Below are 19,183 nucleotides of genomic sequence, written 5' to 3'. Positions count from 1 at the left end.
CGGTTAGGCATGCCCCAGCCACCTGGCCCTTCCCTGCCACGTGACCCTGGTGGCCAGGTATTCCAGAGGGCACAGCTATGACATGGAGGATGGTGGCCCAAACTGCACCAGTCTTTATAGGAAGAAGGAATCTTTTCTTGTCTTAAAATACTGAAATAGGTGCAGGGGGAGAGGTTTGAGGCAGTCAGCAATGAGTATGGTCAAAATCACCCTAAAAGTCAGACCTTAAACTATAGTATAATTTATTTGTGCTTCTGTCATTCAATACTCAATATCCAACACTGCCTTTTTTTCTTCCAGAAATGAAACTAATTGCTACCTCTTCTTCAGTCCACTGGCATGTGTTTGGAGAACATATTGGACAAAACTAGGTACTTAATTTGTACCTATTTGTGTGTGTCAGGGGGAAACCAAAGGTTTGTTGAATACATATACATGGATGTATATAAATTAATGTGAGAATCTGATGCCTAGAATAAAACAATTAGCATAACAGAAACATTAACAAAATGTTAACTGGGATTCTCTCTCTAGATGTAGGATTAAAATCAAATTTTTTTCTATTCTTTTATCTCCCAACATTTCTATACTGTATATGTATTTCATAATGATAATGCCAAAAAAATGTAGACATTTCTTGTTTGTGGTTACTGATGGTGGTGGCACTGGTAGTGTTTTGGTTATAATCCTAGGTCCCCAAAATATTTTTAAATATCTTTTTCACTCTTAGGCCCAACACACCAAATAAATGTGATGTTATTCTAGCCAACCACATGGAACCTGACAGCCTTGCAGAAAGGTGCTGATGACCCAGGAAGATGAAGGGAGTGCCCAGTGGCTAAGAGGGCACAGAGAAGACGCAGGATGTTTGTAAAACCTGTCCCGAGGACTGTGCCATCATGTATATTTGGAGTGGGAAGGAAAAAAAAAGGCGTGGTCCCTGCTTGTACATACCCCAGGAAGAAAGGTGAAGAAGTTGTACTTCTGATTGTTGATGACATTTCTAGGGTACCTCTGGTCCCTCTTTTCGGGATGCCCCAACCAAACGGTGCGGGGCCTGGGGTCCCCTCCACCACAGCATCTCAGCCACTCACAGCACCTGCAGAAAAGACATGCCCGGAGTCAATGCCACACCCAAAGAGTCAATGCCACATCCACATCTGGCCACTGGTTTTCTTTCCCAGGAAACCAACCTCAAGAATGTTTTTTTCTAGAACGTCTTCACTGGGACAGGTCCATATCTGGGGCTCCATCCTTCACTGGGATGGGAAAACAGCTGAGACTTCTAATAAGCTGTGATCCAGATAAAAGATGATTTGTCCCGGAGCCCAAATTATTTGTTTCAAAAAGTAGGATTCATTTTTAAATAAGGCTTAGGTTAAAAATAAATAAATACATAACAACAAATACTATCATTATCTCCATTTTACAAATGAGAAAAAGGAAACTTGGAACAGTTCAATAAAGCCTCCAAATTTGCCAAGATGCAAGAAACAGCCAAAGTCAGACTTGAACTGTGTCTACCTTGTTCCAAAACCTAGTGTCAAAGTTGTTGGTTACACCGAAAGAGTATTATTCTACAGAAGAGAAGGGGGAGAACCTCTCAAACACCAACTCCTTTTTAACAGAGCAAATATCTTAGAGCAAATATCTAAGGGCTCAGTGTAGCCTGGGCATGGGCCAGCAGGCCTGCTGTAGGCAGACTGACTCCAAGGGCTGTTGGCACCTGACTCTTATGAGGGCAGCTCATTAGCACCAACCCACAACAGAAGCAAGGAAACACCTGGGAACCTGGGCTGCTCTGGCCAAACAAAGCCGCTCTGGCAAGACACACACACACATACACACAGGGGCCAGCCTGTAGTTTGGGAAAGCCTATAAACAATGTGTTTGGAGAATTATAAGCTCTTTAAGCACTGCAATGAAAACACCCCAAACCAAATGGCTCATTCCACTGGCCCAGCGCTCATGGGCCAAGGAGGGAAAAGGCAGGGCAGCGCCAGCTCCTGGAGATTCTGCCAGCCGAAACGAAACCAAACAGACCTGGCACTGACAACTTACATAATTACGGGTGGGCTGCAGACCTTCCTTCTCCCCTTTCTCCAGCAAGTCAGGCCTCAGAGGGCTGCGGGGATACAGCGCTAGGCAAACACAGTCCCTGCACTTCAGGACCCTAAAGATTTGTATAGGAGCAAGCTGCCTGCCTCAGAGGCTCAAAATTTCCATGATGAAACACAATGCTCTTTCTTAAAAATAGCATCCTTATTCCAGGAACCTGGTGCCTGAGCTAGAATGTGACTCTGATAGAAAAGGTCTTCTTCTAGAAACTCACTCCTAATGGCCCCTTCTAAGTTGTCCAAAGGCCTGAGGCACATACAGAGAGCCTCAAAGAGCACAACCCAGTCCTGTTCCTGGGTGCAAACCACTCTGCCAGGCCAACAGTGAACTGAAGCAAGGAAGGCAGAAGAGAGTAAAGGGAGGGAAGAAGGGACAGAGAAGGGGGGAGGGGGGAGGGAGGGAAGCCACAGCTATTTGCAGAAGCCTTCTTGATGGTGGTGACTAACTTATCTGTGGGCCAGGAGTTCTCTTCCCCTCCTTTAACAACACTGTAATAATGGATCCATAGCTGTATGTTTCTAATAAAAGATGAAAAATGAATTTAAGAGAACCACATGATACCAGGTTGGTTGTTTATATGATTTTTCTATTTTGTTTTAACACATCAAGCGATCATGTTAAGTTTCTCATTACTTAACCTACAGATGGGTGCAAAACACCAGGATATCCACTGCATCATGGACTGTAGCAGCAAAAGATCAGAAACAAACCAAACCACCCATCACAGGGAGCTAGCTAAATGAGCCTGGACCATGCATAAAATGGAATTCCCAACACCTTTTAAAGAATGACATATAATTGTATGGATTAAAGTGGTCCCATTTCCAAGGTAAGTTAAATTAAAAAGCAAGGCGGTGAATTGTGTGTCCAGAATGTTACTCTCTGCATTAAAACAAGAGGATATTCTTACGGATACATGCTTGCAAATGCACAGAAAATCTCCAGAGGGCCCAAGAAAAGCTGATACAGGAACCTTTTCCTGTACATTCTTTAGTAACACTTGAATTATTTACATTGTACCTACATTAGCTATTCCAACTAAATGTTTCTCCAGCTAAATTCACAATAATGAGCACTCATTAAGGCCCATCTGGTAAAAATACTTTCCAGGACATGTGGGGACCCAAAAATTGGAAAAAGAGAAAAAGCTGGGATCTCTGCCTTTTTCCTCACAACCTCACTGCAAACCAGAGGTAAGCGTTTGGCAAGGAATAAAATGAGGACTTTGTGTCACCTGCGCCTGCTGTAATTAGCCCCAAATCCATCTCATTTGATCGATTTGATTTTCATCTCATTTATTCACTTTCTACCTGCATGAAATGTAATTTGCACACTTTCAACACAGAATTTATTTACTTTCAGGTCAATAAGCACTGTTTAAACATTTAACAATAATAATCACAGCCACTTTTTGTCATGCTTTCACTCGCCAAGCAGGTATGGTGAATAAGACAGCCAAGGTCCTCCTCGTATGGAGTTGGGAGAGAGTCAACAACTACACAAAATAAAAGGAGGTCTTGCATAAGAAAGTGAGTGGGGAAGGTGTGTGGCTACATGAGACTGGGTGGTCCGGAAGGCTGGGTGGAGTAACACCTGAGCTGAAAGACAACGAGAGAGCCATGCAGCCATGCAAAAACCTGCAATCCAGGCAGGTGGAGGCCCAAGGGCCAGGAGCCAGGGGCCAGAGGCCAGAGGTGGGGGCAGCACAGAGCCTAGGAAGGCTGCTCGCGTGGCTGGAAGGCAGAGATCACGGGGAGAGGGTAAAAGAAGGGTCAGAGGAAGAGGCAGAGGCAGACAATTCAGGGAAGGAGTCTGGATTTCATTTTAAGGCCAGTGGGAGCCAAAGGAGCCTCCAAGCAGGGAAGAGGTATGACAGGATTTACGTTTTTTAAAAGGTACCTCTGGAATCCCTGATACTATGTCAAACTTTAGGCACACCCAAATCAATAGGCCATGCCCTCGATCTTCAGGCTTATTCTTGTGAAGCTTATGTAGGTAGCGGAGAAGCTTTGACTACCTATAGGCATGCCTAAGAGTTACTTCTGGAGGACCTCTGTTGTTGCTCAGATGTGGCCTCAGTCTCTCTAAGCCCAACTCTGCAAGTGAAATCATTGCCTTCCCCACTATGTGGGACATGACATCCAGGAGTGAAAGTCTCCCTGGCAAGGGGAGGGTCATCAAAAAGATGACTCCCACAGATGAACCTAGACCTGGCACCGTGGGATCAGCAACTACATCTTGACCAAAAGGGGGAAACGAAGTGTAATTAATAAAATATCAGTGGCAGAGAGAGTTCAAATAGAGTCGAGAGGCTAAGCTTCAGGTAGACCTTGCTACTTATCATAACCTGCCAACCCCCAACCAGGACCATTCCAGCCAATCCTAAAGAACACCAGGGGCAATATAAAACAGTCCACAAGGGTCCAGGCACTAGAGTGACTTGCCAGAAACCTACAACCTCCAAATGGGTCCCTGGTCCAGATAAGTCCTGAAACCTAGCCCAGCCTCTCCAGAACATCAGATAGTTCCACCTCCCTACCCCATATTAGTGACAGACCCTTCCAATATCAAAAATTTAGATTTGCCATAGCCCAAACAACCCTAATGAGAGGTATGGAAATATCAAAGGTGATGGTGGAGTTATACATAGAAGATAGAACTCAACAAATGAATATGAATGTGAATCATTAAATTGATATCTCTTTTAGTCTCCAGTGTTTTGGAGCAGTTAGAAGTAAAAACCTAAAATTGTGAAACTGTAACCCACGTCAAAGTCTGAAATATGTTCTAAAACTAATTGTGGTGCTGTGCTTGGAAATTTATAGCTTTTTTGTATATATGTTACTGTTCACAAAAAAAGAAGAAAAAAAAAGTCGATTGTGATGATAAAGTATTCATGCCCTCTAGCCTCATATATTCTGGAGCAGCTAGAAGGAAAAATATGAGAGGATCATATGGTAGTCCATGACAAACTCTGGGATCTATCCTACAACCATGTTTTGAAGAGTGCTTTGAAAACTATGGCTTTTTATTTCTTTGCTTTGTATATGTTATATTATACAATAAAAAAAGTTAAAAACAATTATGGTGATCGGTGAGGGGGAGGGGTGGGGAGTATGGTATGCATGAATTTTTTTCTGTTTTCTTTTTATTTCTTTTTCTGAATAGATGCAAATGTTCCAAGAAATAATCATGATGATGAATATGCAACTATGTGATGATATTGTGAATTACTGAGTATATATGTAGAACAGAATGATCAAAAGTTAGAATGTTTGTGTTTGGTGTTTTTTGGTATTTAAAAAAAAAATTTTAATTAATAAAAAAAAAAGCAAGGCAGAAAAGACCATATTCAAAGCCAAACAATATATTATTTAGGAATACAAACAAATATGATTGAACTAATTTTTAAATTAAAAATTCAGGGTACTGGTTACCTTTGGCGGGAAGGCAGGGAAAGAGGATAAGGAAGAAATACACAAATGCAGTTATTAGTCATGTTACAAAGCTTAAACTTTGTAACAAGGTCATAGGCATTCATTTTAATGATATATATAATTTACATATATCATGTGTATCTTTTGTACAATCAAATGTAACATTGAAAAATTTTTGAAGGTGACATCATAAATTAAACCCGTATCTTCTTAAAAAAAAAAAATCCCTCTGGCTGCTGGGCTGAGAAGATGGCACGTCAGATAAGAGTGGAAGCCAGTACTGAGTATGTGATTTCTTCTTACAGTGATGAAAACATTCTAATATTGACTGTGGTAATGATTGCAAACTTCTATGAATATACTAAAAAACACTGAATTGTACACTTTAAAAGGGTGAACTATATGGTATGCTATTGTATCGCAATAAAACTGTTATAATAAATGAAAAAGCTCGTGCAGGGCGAGCACATAGGAGGCTGCTGCATTGCCCAGGCAAGTAGATAGTGATATGGTCCGGGTGACAGCAGTGGGAGGTGATGAGAGGGGCACAGTCTCAATATATTATGGATATAAACATGCACGAATATGCATTACTTCATTTAATCATAATGCACTGTTTCATTTAACGTTCACGTTAATCTTGCGACGTATCATCTCATTGTCGTTTTCACAGAAGTATAAACTGAGCTCCAGAGAGGATTCAGTGACTTGCCTGTACTATTGAGCAACAGAAGCAGTATTTGAACCCAGCACAGTTATTTCACAGCTTTATATATTTTTTCAGTCTCTGAGCATTTCATAAAATTGGAAGGACATTTAGGGACCATCAAAAGCAAGCATCCTCCCATCCTCTGCAGTGCTCGTGGGCTCCCCACCTGCCCCAGAGCCATTCATCTTAGTGCCAGCATGAACCTGCTGCCTCCAATCTCCACTGCAACCTCCTGTCTGGGTTTCCTGGCTGCAACATGGCTGGCCTATCCTAAAAGACACATCGCTGTTGGTTCATGTGCCTTCAATAATAAGCTTTCAAATAGTACAGTCTACCTGTTAAAGTCTGTGTTTTTATCTTCCAGTCCTCTCCATTCCGATTTCTACAGAGCTGTGGCTATTCAAATTTAAATTAATAAGAATAAAATAATTCACTCCACCTTCTCTAGCCACAATCTGAGTGCTCCATAGCCACGTGTGGCCAGTGGCTACTGGAATGGACTGTACTGATATGGAGCACTGCCATCGTACGGTGAGTTCTGTGGGACAGCACTGCTGGAAAGCATCCCCTTCCGCCCAACTCTTGAACTGGTATCTATGCCAAGGACACACACATGAACATCAGCATGTGGACCTCACAACCAAGGGAAATGAACCTAAGCAAGATTTCCCAAACTTCAGCCATTTTCATGCCACACATCTGATTTCTGTGATATCCAAGGACTTCATTCTACTTCCATGATTCAGGCCAAATTTTCATAACTTATATCACTGATTCTCAACTGGGACAATTTTGCCACCCAGAGAGATACATGGCATCTTTTGGTTGTCACAACTCGAGGAGGGAGTGTCATAGCATGTTGAGGGAGAGAGATCACAGATGCTGCTAAGCATCTCCTAGTTTACAGGACAGCGTCCCCAACAAAGAATTATCTGGATCAGAATGTCAAGAGTACAGAGAATGAACAGCCAGCACTATCCTAGATCTTATTTGCTTAATATTTGTTTATAAATTGACTTACTATTATTTATCTTTAAAGGCAACTTCAAACGGCTACTGTAATGCAAATCCAGCATCACATGCCATAAATAGAAGGGAAACATCACAATCAACACAATGAAAAGCCAAACAATGTTACTAAATTCTACCAGGAAACTGCAACTGAGCCAGAAGCTGCCACCTGATCTGTTCCTTCTCTTTTCTTATGGTAGAGACATTAGAGGGTTATAAATACTGAAAGAAAAATCAAAGAGAGAATTGTAATCTCGCTGCCTCGAGGTAATCTAACTCCTCTCCACAAACTATTTAAACTATCATGCCGCTCAGGATGCAGCCGCCAGCATTTTGGGAACTACTCTCCTGAAGCAGAAGCCTTGGACTTGGTGCAAATTTACTGCAAGTGACCAATTCTCCCACATCTGTCTAAACTGAAGAGGTGACAGCCAGACTCCCTCTCAGTGACTGGATTTATAACTGTGCCCCACCCTGTTTGTCTAATTAGTGGACTTCAGCCCCCGAGGTCCAGGAGGGGCAGGCGCCAAGGAGCTGTGTTGCCACAGCTGTCATCCTGGCATCATGGATTAACATCAAAATGAGTTGTCTGTCACTTCCCAAGACAAAGTAACCCCTACGCCACATTCTAGATAGGCTGGGGAGACGTACTACAAAACAGGATCCCTTTAGAGTGAGAAATTAGAAAAGAGCCTGAAATAGAATTAACAGGCAAGAACCTTGCAATTTTAAACACTAGGACCATGTGGCCAGAGGAAGAAAAGGTCTTCACCCAGAAAGAACTGGATGTAAATCGCAGCCCCGCTCCATATTAGTCAGTATGTGGCTTTGAACTGGTCACTCACCTTCTTTGCTACCTACGTTTTTGCCTGTGTAAAATGACAATAAGACCTGCCTTGTTGAATTATAATGAAAATTAGAGATTTTATAAATAAGGGGCCTAGGACAGCACCTGGCCCATTACAATTATTTAATTAATAGCAGATTTGATTTCTCTTTTTTTCAAATAAAAAAAAATATGAAACAGCTCTCTCACCTGCTGATAGCAACAGCTATTCAACTCGATTAAGATAAAAGGCAAGAGATAATTTACTTTATAATTCTTCCAGTTTAGACCACCTATAAGAAGGAAAACCAGAGGGGATTTCCTTTTGATTTGAAACTTTATTTGAAACAAATAAAGGTTTTGATGGCTGAAAGCTTGATGACCAGATACTGCAGTGGATGCATGCAATTTGCACGAAAAACAAGGGGAAAGCAAATGTTATGGGGGAAACATTAAGGGAACAAGCTTTCTGGAAAGGTAACTAAATTAACAAGGATCATTCCTCCCCACAAGAGAACATCTCTGTGCTCAGTGCCACCCAACCAGAAAACATTTGCTGAATTGCCTGCATGAAATATAAACCTCTTGGGAAGCCAGAGAGTTCAGGAATAGTGACGGTCTCCACCTTGAGACTGGGGAGATCCAGGAAGAAAGCAAAGACTAATGTTAGAGACAATGTGGAGAAAACAGTTTAGGGGCAGTGGTTCCCAAAGAGGGGACATTTTACCTCCCAGGAGACATTGTGCAATGTCTGGAGACATTTTTGATCACCACAATGGGGAGAGTGTCACTGGCATCCAATGGGTAGAGGCCAGGGATGCTGTTAAAAATCCTCCAACACACGGATGTCCCCCAACAGGGAAGGAGATGGCCCCAGATGTCCACAGTGCTGAGGCTGACCACCCTACTCTGGAGGTCTGCAGTGATGAAAATGATTTATTTGCACTGCCCAGGAAGAGATGTTACTGGCCACATGTGGAAGTTGAACACTCAAGATGTGAAAATCAAATTTTAATTCATTAATTTAATTAATGAATTTAAATAGTCGCCTATGTCTAGTAGCTACCATATCAGACAGCAGGTCTGGAGGATTATAACCCAAAGTGTTATGGACAGATGGATCGGGGCAGGCAGGGTAGTTAGAAGGAATGAAAAGGAAGGTGCGGCGAGACATTTTTGCTCTTTGTTCTGAATATTTAAATAACTAGCTTTTTGTTTGTTCTTAACTTAGGAGAGGATAAAATCAGGAGTCAGGAAGGATGGAAAGAAGAAAGCCGATTCACTGTAAGTCTGATGTATGTCTGACCACAGGAATACTGGCTGGAGGAGAAATGGGATAAATCATCTTAAAAAATAAGCTGAGTCAATATGTCAATTTCTCTTTAAATGTAAAGTTCAGAACCTCTGACCTAGCAAATACATCTAGAGGGATGAATTTACAAAAATACCAATACTGGAGAACATTAGGCTCACAGCAGCAATTTCAGCGAGAGCAAAAACAGGGAAACGACCAAAGGCCCATAGTGGAGGGACCCCCTGACAATGAACCTGCAGCCAACAAGGAATGAGGTAGAGCCATACTCACTGGCAGGACAAGATGGCAAGGTGTTCAGGTGACTAAGAAAATTCATAAAGCAAAAAAATAAATAAAAATGCAATTTACGATTCCACATTTAATAAAAATAATTTATTTTTAAATAAAATGAGGGGAGATATACACACACATGCTAACAATGGTTCTCTTGGGGAGAAGGGGATGGTTCGGATGGTTAGAGAGGTGTCCCTTCCCTATTTCTTCCTGCTGCAAGTCTTTTCTGACCAGGCCTCCTTGCTGATCCGCAATACACGATTCCACTGCTGTGATGATTCAGTATCATATGACTCAAGTCCAACCCTCCTGGGTCCACCCAGGTCAAGCAGGCAGCCTGCTCTCTCAGCTCCCGCCTTTGGCCACACCATCCCACCTGTCTGCAATAATCCAAACCCTTGGTATACCTGCACTGAACTTTCTCCCGCAAACCCTTCCCACCTCCTGAGCCACAAAGGTTTCTCTGGCCTCCAGTCTCTTACTGTCTACCTGGAAAACACCACTTCTCTCCTCTTTCATTTGTAACAGAATCACTTTGGGAACGCTGCCCTCCATCCTCAATCCTTCAAAACCCGTCTTTGTGCTGTTCACAGAAAGAAGAGGAAGTAGCTCTCTGCTCCCTCGGACTCTACTCATCTGCTTCTGTCTAAATGAACAAAAATGTAAACAGGGCCTGGTGGGGAGGGGACATGCTGAGGAGCTCACACCCTGTGGGAAGAAAGAGACTATCCCGAGTTCCTACGAGTCTGCAGCATCGCAGGTCCAAACAGACTTCCCAATTCTTCTAGACAAACACAAAACAGACTGTGATGTGCAAACACTATTTTTTAACTGTGGGCAATGGATTCCTTTTTTTTTGTTTTTTTTTTTTTATTCTGCTAACACAACAAAATTTTCCATTTTAATCATGTTCAAGTGTACAATTCAGTGCATTAAAATCACATTCACAATGCTGTACTGCCTTCACCACCACCCATTACCCCAGACAGAAATTCTGGACCTGTTAAGCACTGACTCCCCTTTCATCCCTTCCCCCAGATCTCTGGCAGCCTATAAGCTCCATTCTCTAGATAAGAATTCATATATTCTATTATTTCACATAGGTAAACTCATATAACATCAGTCCTGTTGCATCTGGCTTATTTCACTCAAATGATGTCTTCAGCATTCGTCCACATTGTGGTGTGTTTTGGAGCTTCATCCTTTTTTACAGCTGAGTAATACTCCATGTGTGTATTTACACCTTTTGCTCATCCACTCATCTGTTGATGGAAACTTGGGTTGCGTCTACCCTTTGGCTATTGTGACTAATGTGGATATGAACACTGATGTAAGGATATCTGTCCAAGTCCCTGCTTAAAAGTCTTTTGCCTGGAAGTGGGATTGCCAGGTCATATAGTAATTCTATTTTACTTTCTGAGGAACTGCTAATCTATTTTCCGTAGTGGCTGCACCATTTTATATTCCCACCAACAATGCACAGAAGTTTCCTATTTCTTCACATCCTCAACAACACTTATTTTCTGTTTCTCTTTTTTTCAATAATAGCCATATGAGTGGGTGTGAAATAGCTCTCATTGTGGTTTTGTTTTCTATTTCCCCAGTGGCTTATGATGTTTAGCATTTTTTCATATGCTTCCTGGCCATTTCTTTGGAGACATGTCAATTCAAGTCCTTGTCCCAATTTTAAATTGGGTTGATATCTTTTTATTGTTGAGTTGTACATATTTTGAAAATTAAACCCTTATCATCACATATATGGTATTCAAATATTATCTCTCATTATGTAGGTTGCCTTTTTTTTTTTTTTACTTTCTTGATAATGTTTTTTGATGTACAAATGTTTTTAAATTTTTATGAAGTTCATTTAATCAATTTTATCTTTTGTTCCTTATGCTTTCAATACAAAATCTAAGAATCCACCACGAAATCCAAAATCATGAAGATTTACTCCTATGTTTCTAAGAGTTTTATAGTTTTAACTTTTATATTTAGGTTGTTAACCTATTTTTCAGTTTTTTTTTTTTTTGTAGATGGTGTGAAAAAGGGCACTTCCATTCTTTTGTATATGGACATCCAATTTTTCCAGCATCATTTGTTGAAGAGACTATTTTTTCACCATTGAATGGACTGGGCATCCTTGTCAGAAACTAGTTGGCTACATGCCCCCCCTCTCTATGTGGGACATGACTCCCAGGGGTGTAAATCTCCCTGGCAACGTGGGACAGAAATCCTAGAATGAGCTGGGACTCAGCATCAAGGGATTGAGAAAATCTTCTCGACCAAAAGGGGGAAGATAGAAATGAGACAAAATGAAGTGTCAATGGCTGAGAGATTTCAGAGTCAAGAGGTTATCCTGGAGATTATTCTCATGCATTATATAGATATCACCTTTTTAGTGAAGGTATATTGGAGAGGCTGGAGGGAAGTATCTGAAAATGTAGAGCTGTGTTCCAGGAGCCATGTTTCTTGAAGATGATTGTATAATGATATAGCTTTCATAATGTGACTGTGTGATTGTGAAAACCTTGTGTCTGATGATCCTTTTATCTGTGGTATGGACAAATGAGTAAAAATATATAGATTAAAAAAAAATAATAGGGAGAACAAATGTTAAATTGAGTAGACTGAAATACTAGTGATCAATGAAAGGGAGTGGTAAGGAGTATAGAAAAAAATTAGGGGGAACAAAGGTTAAAATATATTGGGTAGATGGAAATACTAGTGGTCAATGAGAGGGAGGGGTTAGGGGTATGGTATGTATGAGTTTTTTCTTTTTTTCTTTTTATTTCTTTTTCTGGAGTGATACAAATGTTCTAAGAAAGATCATGGTGATGAATATTCAACTAAGTGATGATATTGGGAGCCACTGATTTTACGCCAAGTATGGAATATTCGCATGTTAAGAATGTTTGTATATGCTGTTTTGTCAATAAAAATGTTTTTAAAAAATTAGTTGGCTACAAACACAACAAGCAAACTCACCGCCCTCCCCCTGTCTACGTGGGACATGACTCCCAGGGGTGCAGACCTTCCTGGCAACATGGGACAGAAATCCTAGAATGAGCTGAGACTCAGCATCAAGGGATTGAGAAAAACTTCTTGACCAAAACGGGGAAGAGTGAAATGAAACAAAGTGTCAATGGCTGAGAGACTCCAAACAGAGTCCAGAGGTTATTCTGGAGGTTATTCTTGCACATTAAGTAGATATCACCTTGTTATTCAAGATGTAATGGAGAGGCTGGAGGGAACTGCCTGAAAATGTAGAGCTGTATTCCAGTAGCCATGTTTCTTGAGGATGACTGATTAATGATATAACTTTCATAATGTGACTGTGTGATTGTGAAAACCTTGTGTCTGATACTCCTTTTATCTACCTTGTCAATAGATGAGTAGAACATATGGAATAAAAATAAATAATAGGGGGAACAAATGTTAAAAATAAATTTAGTTTGAAATGCTAGTGATCAATGAAAGGGAGGGGTAAGGGGTATGGTATATATAATTTTTTTTCTGTTTTCATTTTCTTTTTCTGAATAGATGCAAATGTTGCAATAAATGATTATGATGATGAATATGCAACTATGTGATGATATTGTGAATTACTGATTATATATGTAGAACGGAATGATCAAAATAGGAATGTTCGCATTTTCTTTGTGTTTTTTGGTATTTAAAAAAATAAAATAAAAAGATTTTAAAAAATTAGTTGGCTACAGACGCGTGGGTTTGTTTCTAAATTCTCAATTCTCTTCCTCTGGTCTATATGTCTGTCCTTATGCCAGTACCACACTAATTTTGATTACTGTAGCTTTGTAATACATTTTGAAATCAGGAAGTGTGGGTTCCCCAACTTTGTTCTTTTTCAAAATGGTTTGGCTATTCCCCTTACCCGTCCATATGGACTTGGGGATTGGCTTTTCTATTTCTGTAAAGAAAGCTGCTGTAATGCTAACTAAGACTGCATGAAATCTGTAAATCACTTTGGGCAGTATTCACATCTTAACAATATTAAGTGTTCGAATCCATGAACACAGGATGACTTTCCATTTATTTAAATCTTCTTTAATTTCCTTCAACATTGTTTTGTGGTTTTCTGTGTAGAAGACTTTTACATCCTTGGTTAAATTATTCTTAGATGTTCTATTCTTTTAGTTTAATATTATGAGTGGAATTGTTTTCTTGATTTCGTTTTTGGGGTATTCACTGCTGGTCAACTAATTTTCAAATATGCAAAATTAAAAACACAATTATTTTACTTAGCATGGTGGCCAAAGTCAGCATAGTTACTGCCACCTGCGTTGGTCAGGATAGGGCTAACAGGCACTTTGTGGCTGGGAGAGTCAGTACACACGCCACCTCTGTATACATACTAAATCATTACACTACAACCTCTAGAGAGGGCACTTTGGCCATATCTGTCAAAATTACAAACATGTATTTACTTTGACCCAGGGCTTTTATTCTAACCGTGAATTATGTTCAAGGTTATCCAAGGCAAACTGCTAATGATAACAAAAAATTTCCTAACTGTCCATCAGGTGGGAGACGGGTTAAATAAACTATGGCACATTTATTTAAAGGAACACTACAAAGCCACCAAAAATTAAAAATAAAAAAATTTAAAAAGAACGGAGATGCTTTTTATGTGTTGATATGGATTGAGTTCCCAGGCTTTACTGCTAAGTGAAAAAAACATGTTGTGTTGTGACAGGTGAACTACCAATTACATGTATTAAAAAAGAGAAAAATCTGTGTGTATGTATGTCTGTCTAGCTACCTATCTATAGAGAGAGAGAGAGAGAAAATACATACTTTTTTTGTAAACGCTTAAAATTCTCCAGAATGACACAGGAAAAAAGTGATAAAGTAATGTCACCTCAGGAGAACATGGAGTAGCTAACTGGATGAGGGTGGGAAGGAGAAAGAATGCCTTGTATTCACTTCTGTACCTTTTAAACTGACTGGAGTCGACATTCCTAACCCCTGAGAATCCTCAGCAGCCAAACCTTGCCTTGGGAAACTGCCACTTCTACTAGGCACACTTCTCCTTTTCCGGAAAGGAAAAGGAGGGAAAACTGGGCTGCTACAGTGTTACACCACCTTAGGTGTGGCATTGGCACTGAGACAAACTCTGAGCGGCCATGAGGATGTTTCCAAAGGTGACTGTAAAATGACAGAGGTTACAATTACCTGTTCCTTGGAAGGAGTTTACTTCTGGAAATAGGTAGCAGAGGTGCTAAAGATCTAGCAGGATGACAGCCCAGGTGTGCAAAGGCACTCACCAGGTAGCATGCTCACACCTCTCCTAATGTCACTGCCTCAGGGGGGATGCTGGCCTGGACTCCAGTAACTGTGTTGCAAACCTCCACTGTTTGCAGGGAAGCTATACGTTGTTGTGTCAGATCCCTGTCCTCTATGCACAGCTTTGCCATCAGAAACTATATGTAGAATGGCTTTTTTATTCATGCAAATATGTACGGAATGTCTGCAGACTCCCAAACATAATTTGTAGTGGTTAGGTTCAGCTGTCAACTTGGCCAGGTGATGGTGCCCAGTTCTGTTGTTATGGACTTATATCATCAGCACGTGAAGCTCACCTATGGCTGATTACATCTGCAGTCACCTAAGGGGAGTGCCTTCTGCAATGAGTGATTGTGCTGGTTTGAAAGGATGATGTATCCTAGAAAAGCCATGTTTTAATCCTGATCCAATCTTGTGGGAGTAACCATCTCGTTTAACCCCTATTCAGTAATGCGGGTTGGAAACTTTTAATTAGATTATCCCCATGGAGATGCGACACACCCAATTATGGGTATTAACCTTTGATTATAGGGAGATGTGACTCTACCCATTCCAGGTGGATCCTGATTAGTTTACTGGAATCCTTTAAAAGAGGAAACATTTTGGAAAGAGCTCCAGAGCCATAAAAACCACAAGACCCCAGACAGCCAGAGACGTCTAGAGATGAAGAAGGAAACAAGAAGTCTGGAGAGAAAGCTAGCAAACCCTGCCATGTTTATCATGTGCCTTTCCAGTTGAGAGAGAAACCCTGAACATCATCGGCCTTTCTTGAATGAAGGTAACGTCTTGTTGGTGCCTTAATTTGGACATTTTTATAGACTTGTTTTAATTAGGACATTTTCACAGCCTTAGAACTGTAAATTGCAACTTAATAAACTCCTCCTTTTAAAAACCATCTGTTTCTGGCATAATGCATTCCAGCAGCTAGCAAACTAGAACAGCGATGTTTAATTTAATTAGCTGGAAGCTTATAAAAGAGAGGTCAGAAGAGTGCTCAGTGGCTCAGCACAGCCCAGAAACAACTCAGTTCAGAACTCAGAGCCAACACAGACCCAAACGTTTGGAGATGCAGAAAGGAATCATCGCAGAGAAAGCCATCTGAACAGAGAAGCTGGGAGGGAAGGCCAGCAGACAATACCATGGGCCTTCTCACATGACAGAGAAATCCAGATGAAAGCCAGCTGCCTTTCCTCTAAGGAATTAAATAAATCCCCTTTATAAAAGTCACTCCATCTCTGGTATTTTGCATTCTGGTAGCCTCAGCAAACTAAAACAATACCTTAATTCCTAAACATGCCACCACATGGAGCTGATTTCATCAAGTTCACCTACAGGGCATTTAATGTGAAGCCCAGCACGTGCCATGGGCCATGTTCTGGTCAGCCTGAGCCCCCGTCTTTCCTCTGATTAGTAACAGGAAGCACACATTGTGGTAGACAGAGAGGAAGGCATGGGTTTTTACTTTATCTTCTTCTACAACTTCTCCAATCTCATGGGCATGCACTGACAAAAGACAGAATTAAAATAGCAGGTGGAGAAGGACACAGCCCAAATGCTGATCCTGGAACATGGGGCAATTCAGGCTTACATGGGGTATAAAATGACAGAGCCCTTGAATACACCCACACATTCCATTTAACATGGTGACTAGAAATCTCATGAAAATTCTTCAAACTGTAGGGAAAAGATTATGCATCAAAAAATACTCTATAAAATAGAAGACAGACAGATATAATAATATGACAAATGTGGCAAAATGGTAATAGCTGGTAATTTGAATATGGGGAATGGGGATTTGGGGGCTATATATATTGTTTTTGTATTATTTTTGTAACTTTCCTGTAAATTTGAAGTTATTTCAAAATAAGCAGTTAAAAAAGTAAAGACATCCTCTATAGACTGCTTTTAATAGCAAAAATTGATCTGAATGACTCTACTTACATTAAATATCTAGGAATAAGCAAATTCATAGAGATCAAAAGTAAATTAGAAAACTATAGACTATGGTTAAGAGTAATAAATACTCTTTCATTAACAGCTAACAAATGTACCACACCAATACTATCGGTCAATGCATGGGGGGTGGCGAGGTGGATAAGGAGTACGGGAGGATTTGGTTTATTTTTATTTTTATTTCCTTTCTGGAGTAATGAAAATGCTCCAAAATTGATCATGGGGATGTATGCACGACTACGTGATGATACTGTGAGCCAGTGACTGTATACGTCAGATGGTCTGTATGATGTGTGAGTGTATCTCAATAAAACAGTATTAAAAAAAAATAAAACAGAGGTTATCAGGGGCCAGGAGACGGGAGATCGAAGAATTACTACTAAATCAATACAGAACTTCTGTTTTGGATGATGAAAAAGTTTTGGTAATGGATGGTGGTGATAACAGCATAACATTTTAAATGTAATTAATGCCACTGAATTGTACACATAAGAATTGTTAAAATGACAAGTTTAATATGTTTATATATACATCCACAATAAAAAAATTTAAGGCAAAAATGAACACACACACACACACACACACACAAAGAAATGAAATAATGTCATTTAACAGCCATTCAATAAAGATCACAGGGAAACATACCTAAATGTTCACAATGAAAGACAGGGCTTTAAATAATTCTCACAACTATATTAACTTTTTTTGTAAATTCCTTTAATAGCTGGAATTATTAATTTTCTATAACAGGAATAACCTGGACATATAACCTGCATAACAGGAAAACATAAAACTCTCGTGTTTAAACCTCCCATGCTGGGCCACAGAGTTAGGGGAGCGCTCAGGTGTGATCCTGAGGCTGAGAATGCCCTGTCCTTCCGAAGCCATGCTGGCCCTCTCTGGAGCAGGGGGCTTGGCTGAGCAGGGTCTTCCTCCAGGAACATTCTAGACCCACAAGCCATTACTGGGCACAACGCAGCCCACTGCTACTCAGGAGGCCATTAGTGACCATCTGATGAAGGCTCAGACCCAGTTAATGTGATTGCTTGGAAACCCTGGAAATCATGGTGACGCAGCTATTCTGAAGAAACAAACCTCTGGGAGTCAATGAGGACTGTAATGGGGGTTTCTCAGCCAGGAAGGAGAAATGGGATCAATTTGAGATCTGTGGTGCAAGCCTCTGAAAAAAGGCAGGTAGCCACTGCTGGGGCAGATTCCTTACAGCCACAAGGCTATATGAATAAAAGCGAAGAAGGGCACAGGAAGAAAGGCTGGAATCCCTCTTTTTTCTGTGAAGTGGGTTCAGTTGTTAATTCTAAATTCTGAGATACGAGGCTGTTTGTATATATAACATGGTCTTTCCCAGAAACTTCGGGTGTCCTATGTGAGACTCAGAGTTAGCACTTCGAAGCTATGAAAGTCAGCTGTACCCCATACAGGAACTGTTTAAAAAGCTGAAAAAGTGATCAAACATCATGTAGAGATATGAATGAAGCTGATCTGGATAGGACTAAGGTATATCAGAAGACTGGGAAAAGGATGATATTGTCCAAATTTTAAAACTTCAACTTCTGTGTGAGACTAAACGGAGAGATGTTTATTTGGTGCAAAATTTATATTTTGGGTAGTACATTTCCTAATTTAATGTGTATGATCAGTTTAGCTGAACACTGTAAGTACATGGACTCTTGAATAGGGTGGGAGATTCTGTTGGTTTGTCCAGATTAGCGCGATGCTGCAATAAATTCCCAAGTGACTGGGCAGTGAATAAAGATGTATTTGCAATCTATGTGATGATATTGTGAATTACTGATTACATATGTAGAATGAAATGATTATGTTAATGTTTTTGTTCGTTTGTTGTTAAATTTTTTTAAATTAATAATCAATTAAAAAAAAAGTATTTGCAAGCCCCCTTGGGGGAATGGCAAGAAAGGGGGTAAACTCAACTTCTCCAAGTGCAGAATTCTTGATATTCTCACAAGCAGTGAGGACAACCAAAGCAATAGGCTGAGCCCTCAATCTGGGGGTTTGTTCATGTGAACAAACAAACAAAGGATAGGCTAAAGGATAAGGGAGGTTTACACCATGTGGCCAGGGTGTAAATCTCCCTGGCAACATGGGACAGAAATTCTAGAATGAGATGGGACTCAGCATCAAGGGATTGAGAAAATCTTCTCGACCAAAAGGGGGAAGAGAGAAATGAGACAAAATAAAGTGTTAATGGCTGAGAGATT

The 19,183-nt window shown here is 40.4% G+C and overlaps 1 protein-coding gene across 1 annotated transcript in view; it reads right to left on the bottom strand.

Annotated features, from left to right (window-relative positions):
• ATP9A (ATPase phospholipid transporting 9A (putative)) overlaps nt 1-19,183 on the bottom strand; it is a 158,118-nt gene that overhangs the window by 127,455 nt on the left and 11,480 nt on the right. The window contains exon 2 of the mRNA XM_077113850.1: nt 955-1,099. Within this exon, the coding sequence (XP_076969965.1) occupies nt 955-1,099 (145 nt within the window). The remainder of the gene's footprint in view (nt 1-954; nt 1,100-19,183) is intronic.

This window comes from Tamandua tetradactyla, chromosome 1, assembly GCF_023851605.1.
Source record: "Tamandua tetradactyla isolate mTamTet1 chromosome 1, mTamTet1.pri, whole genome shotgun sequence".
Classification (NCBI taxonomy): domain Eukaryota; kingdom Metazoa; phylum Chordata; class Mammalia; order Pilosa; family Myrmecophagidae; genus Tamandua; species Tamandua tetradactyla.
This window is presented reverse-complemented; position numbering and strand designations above follow the sequence as displayed.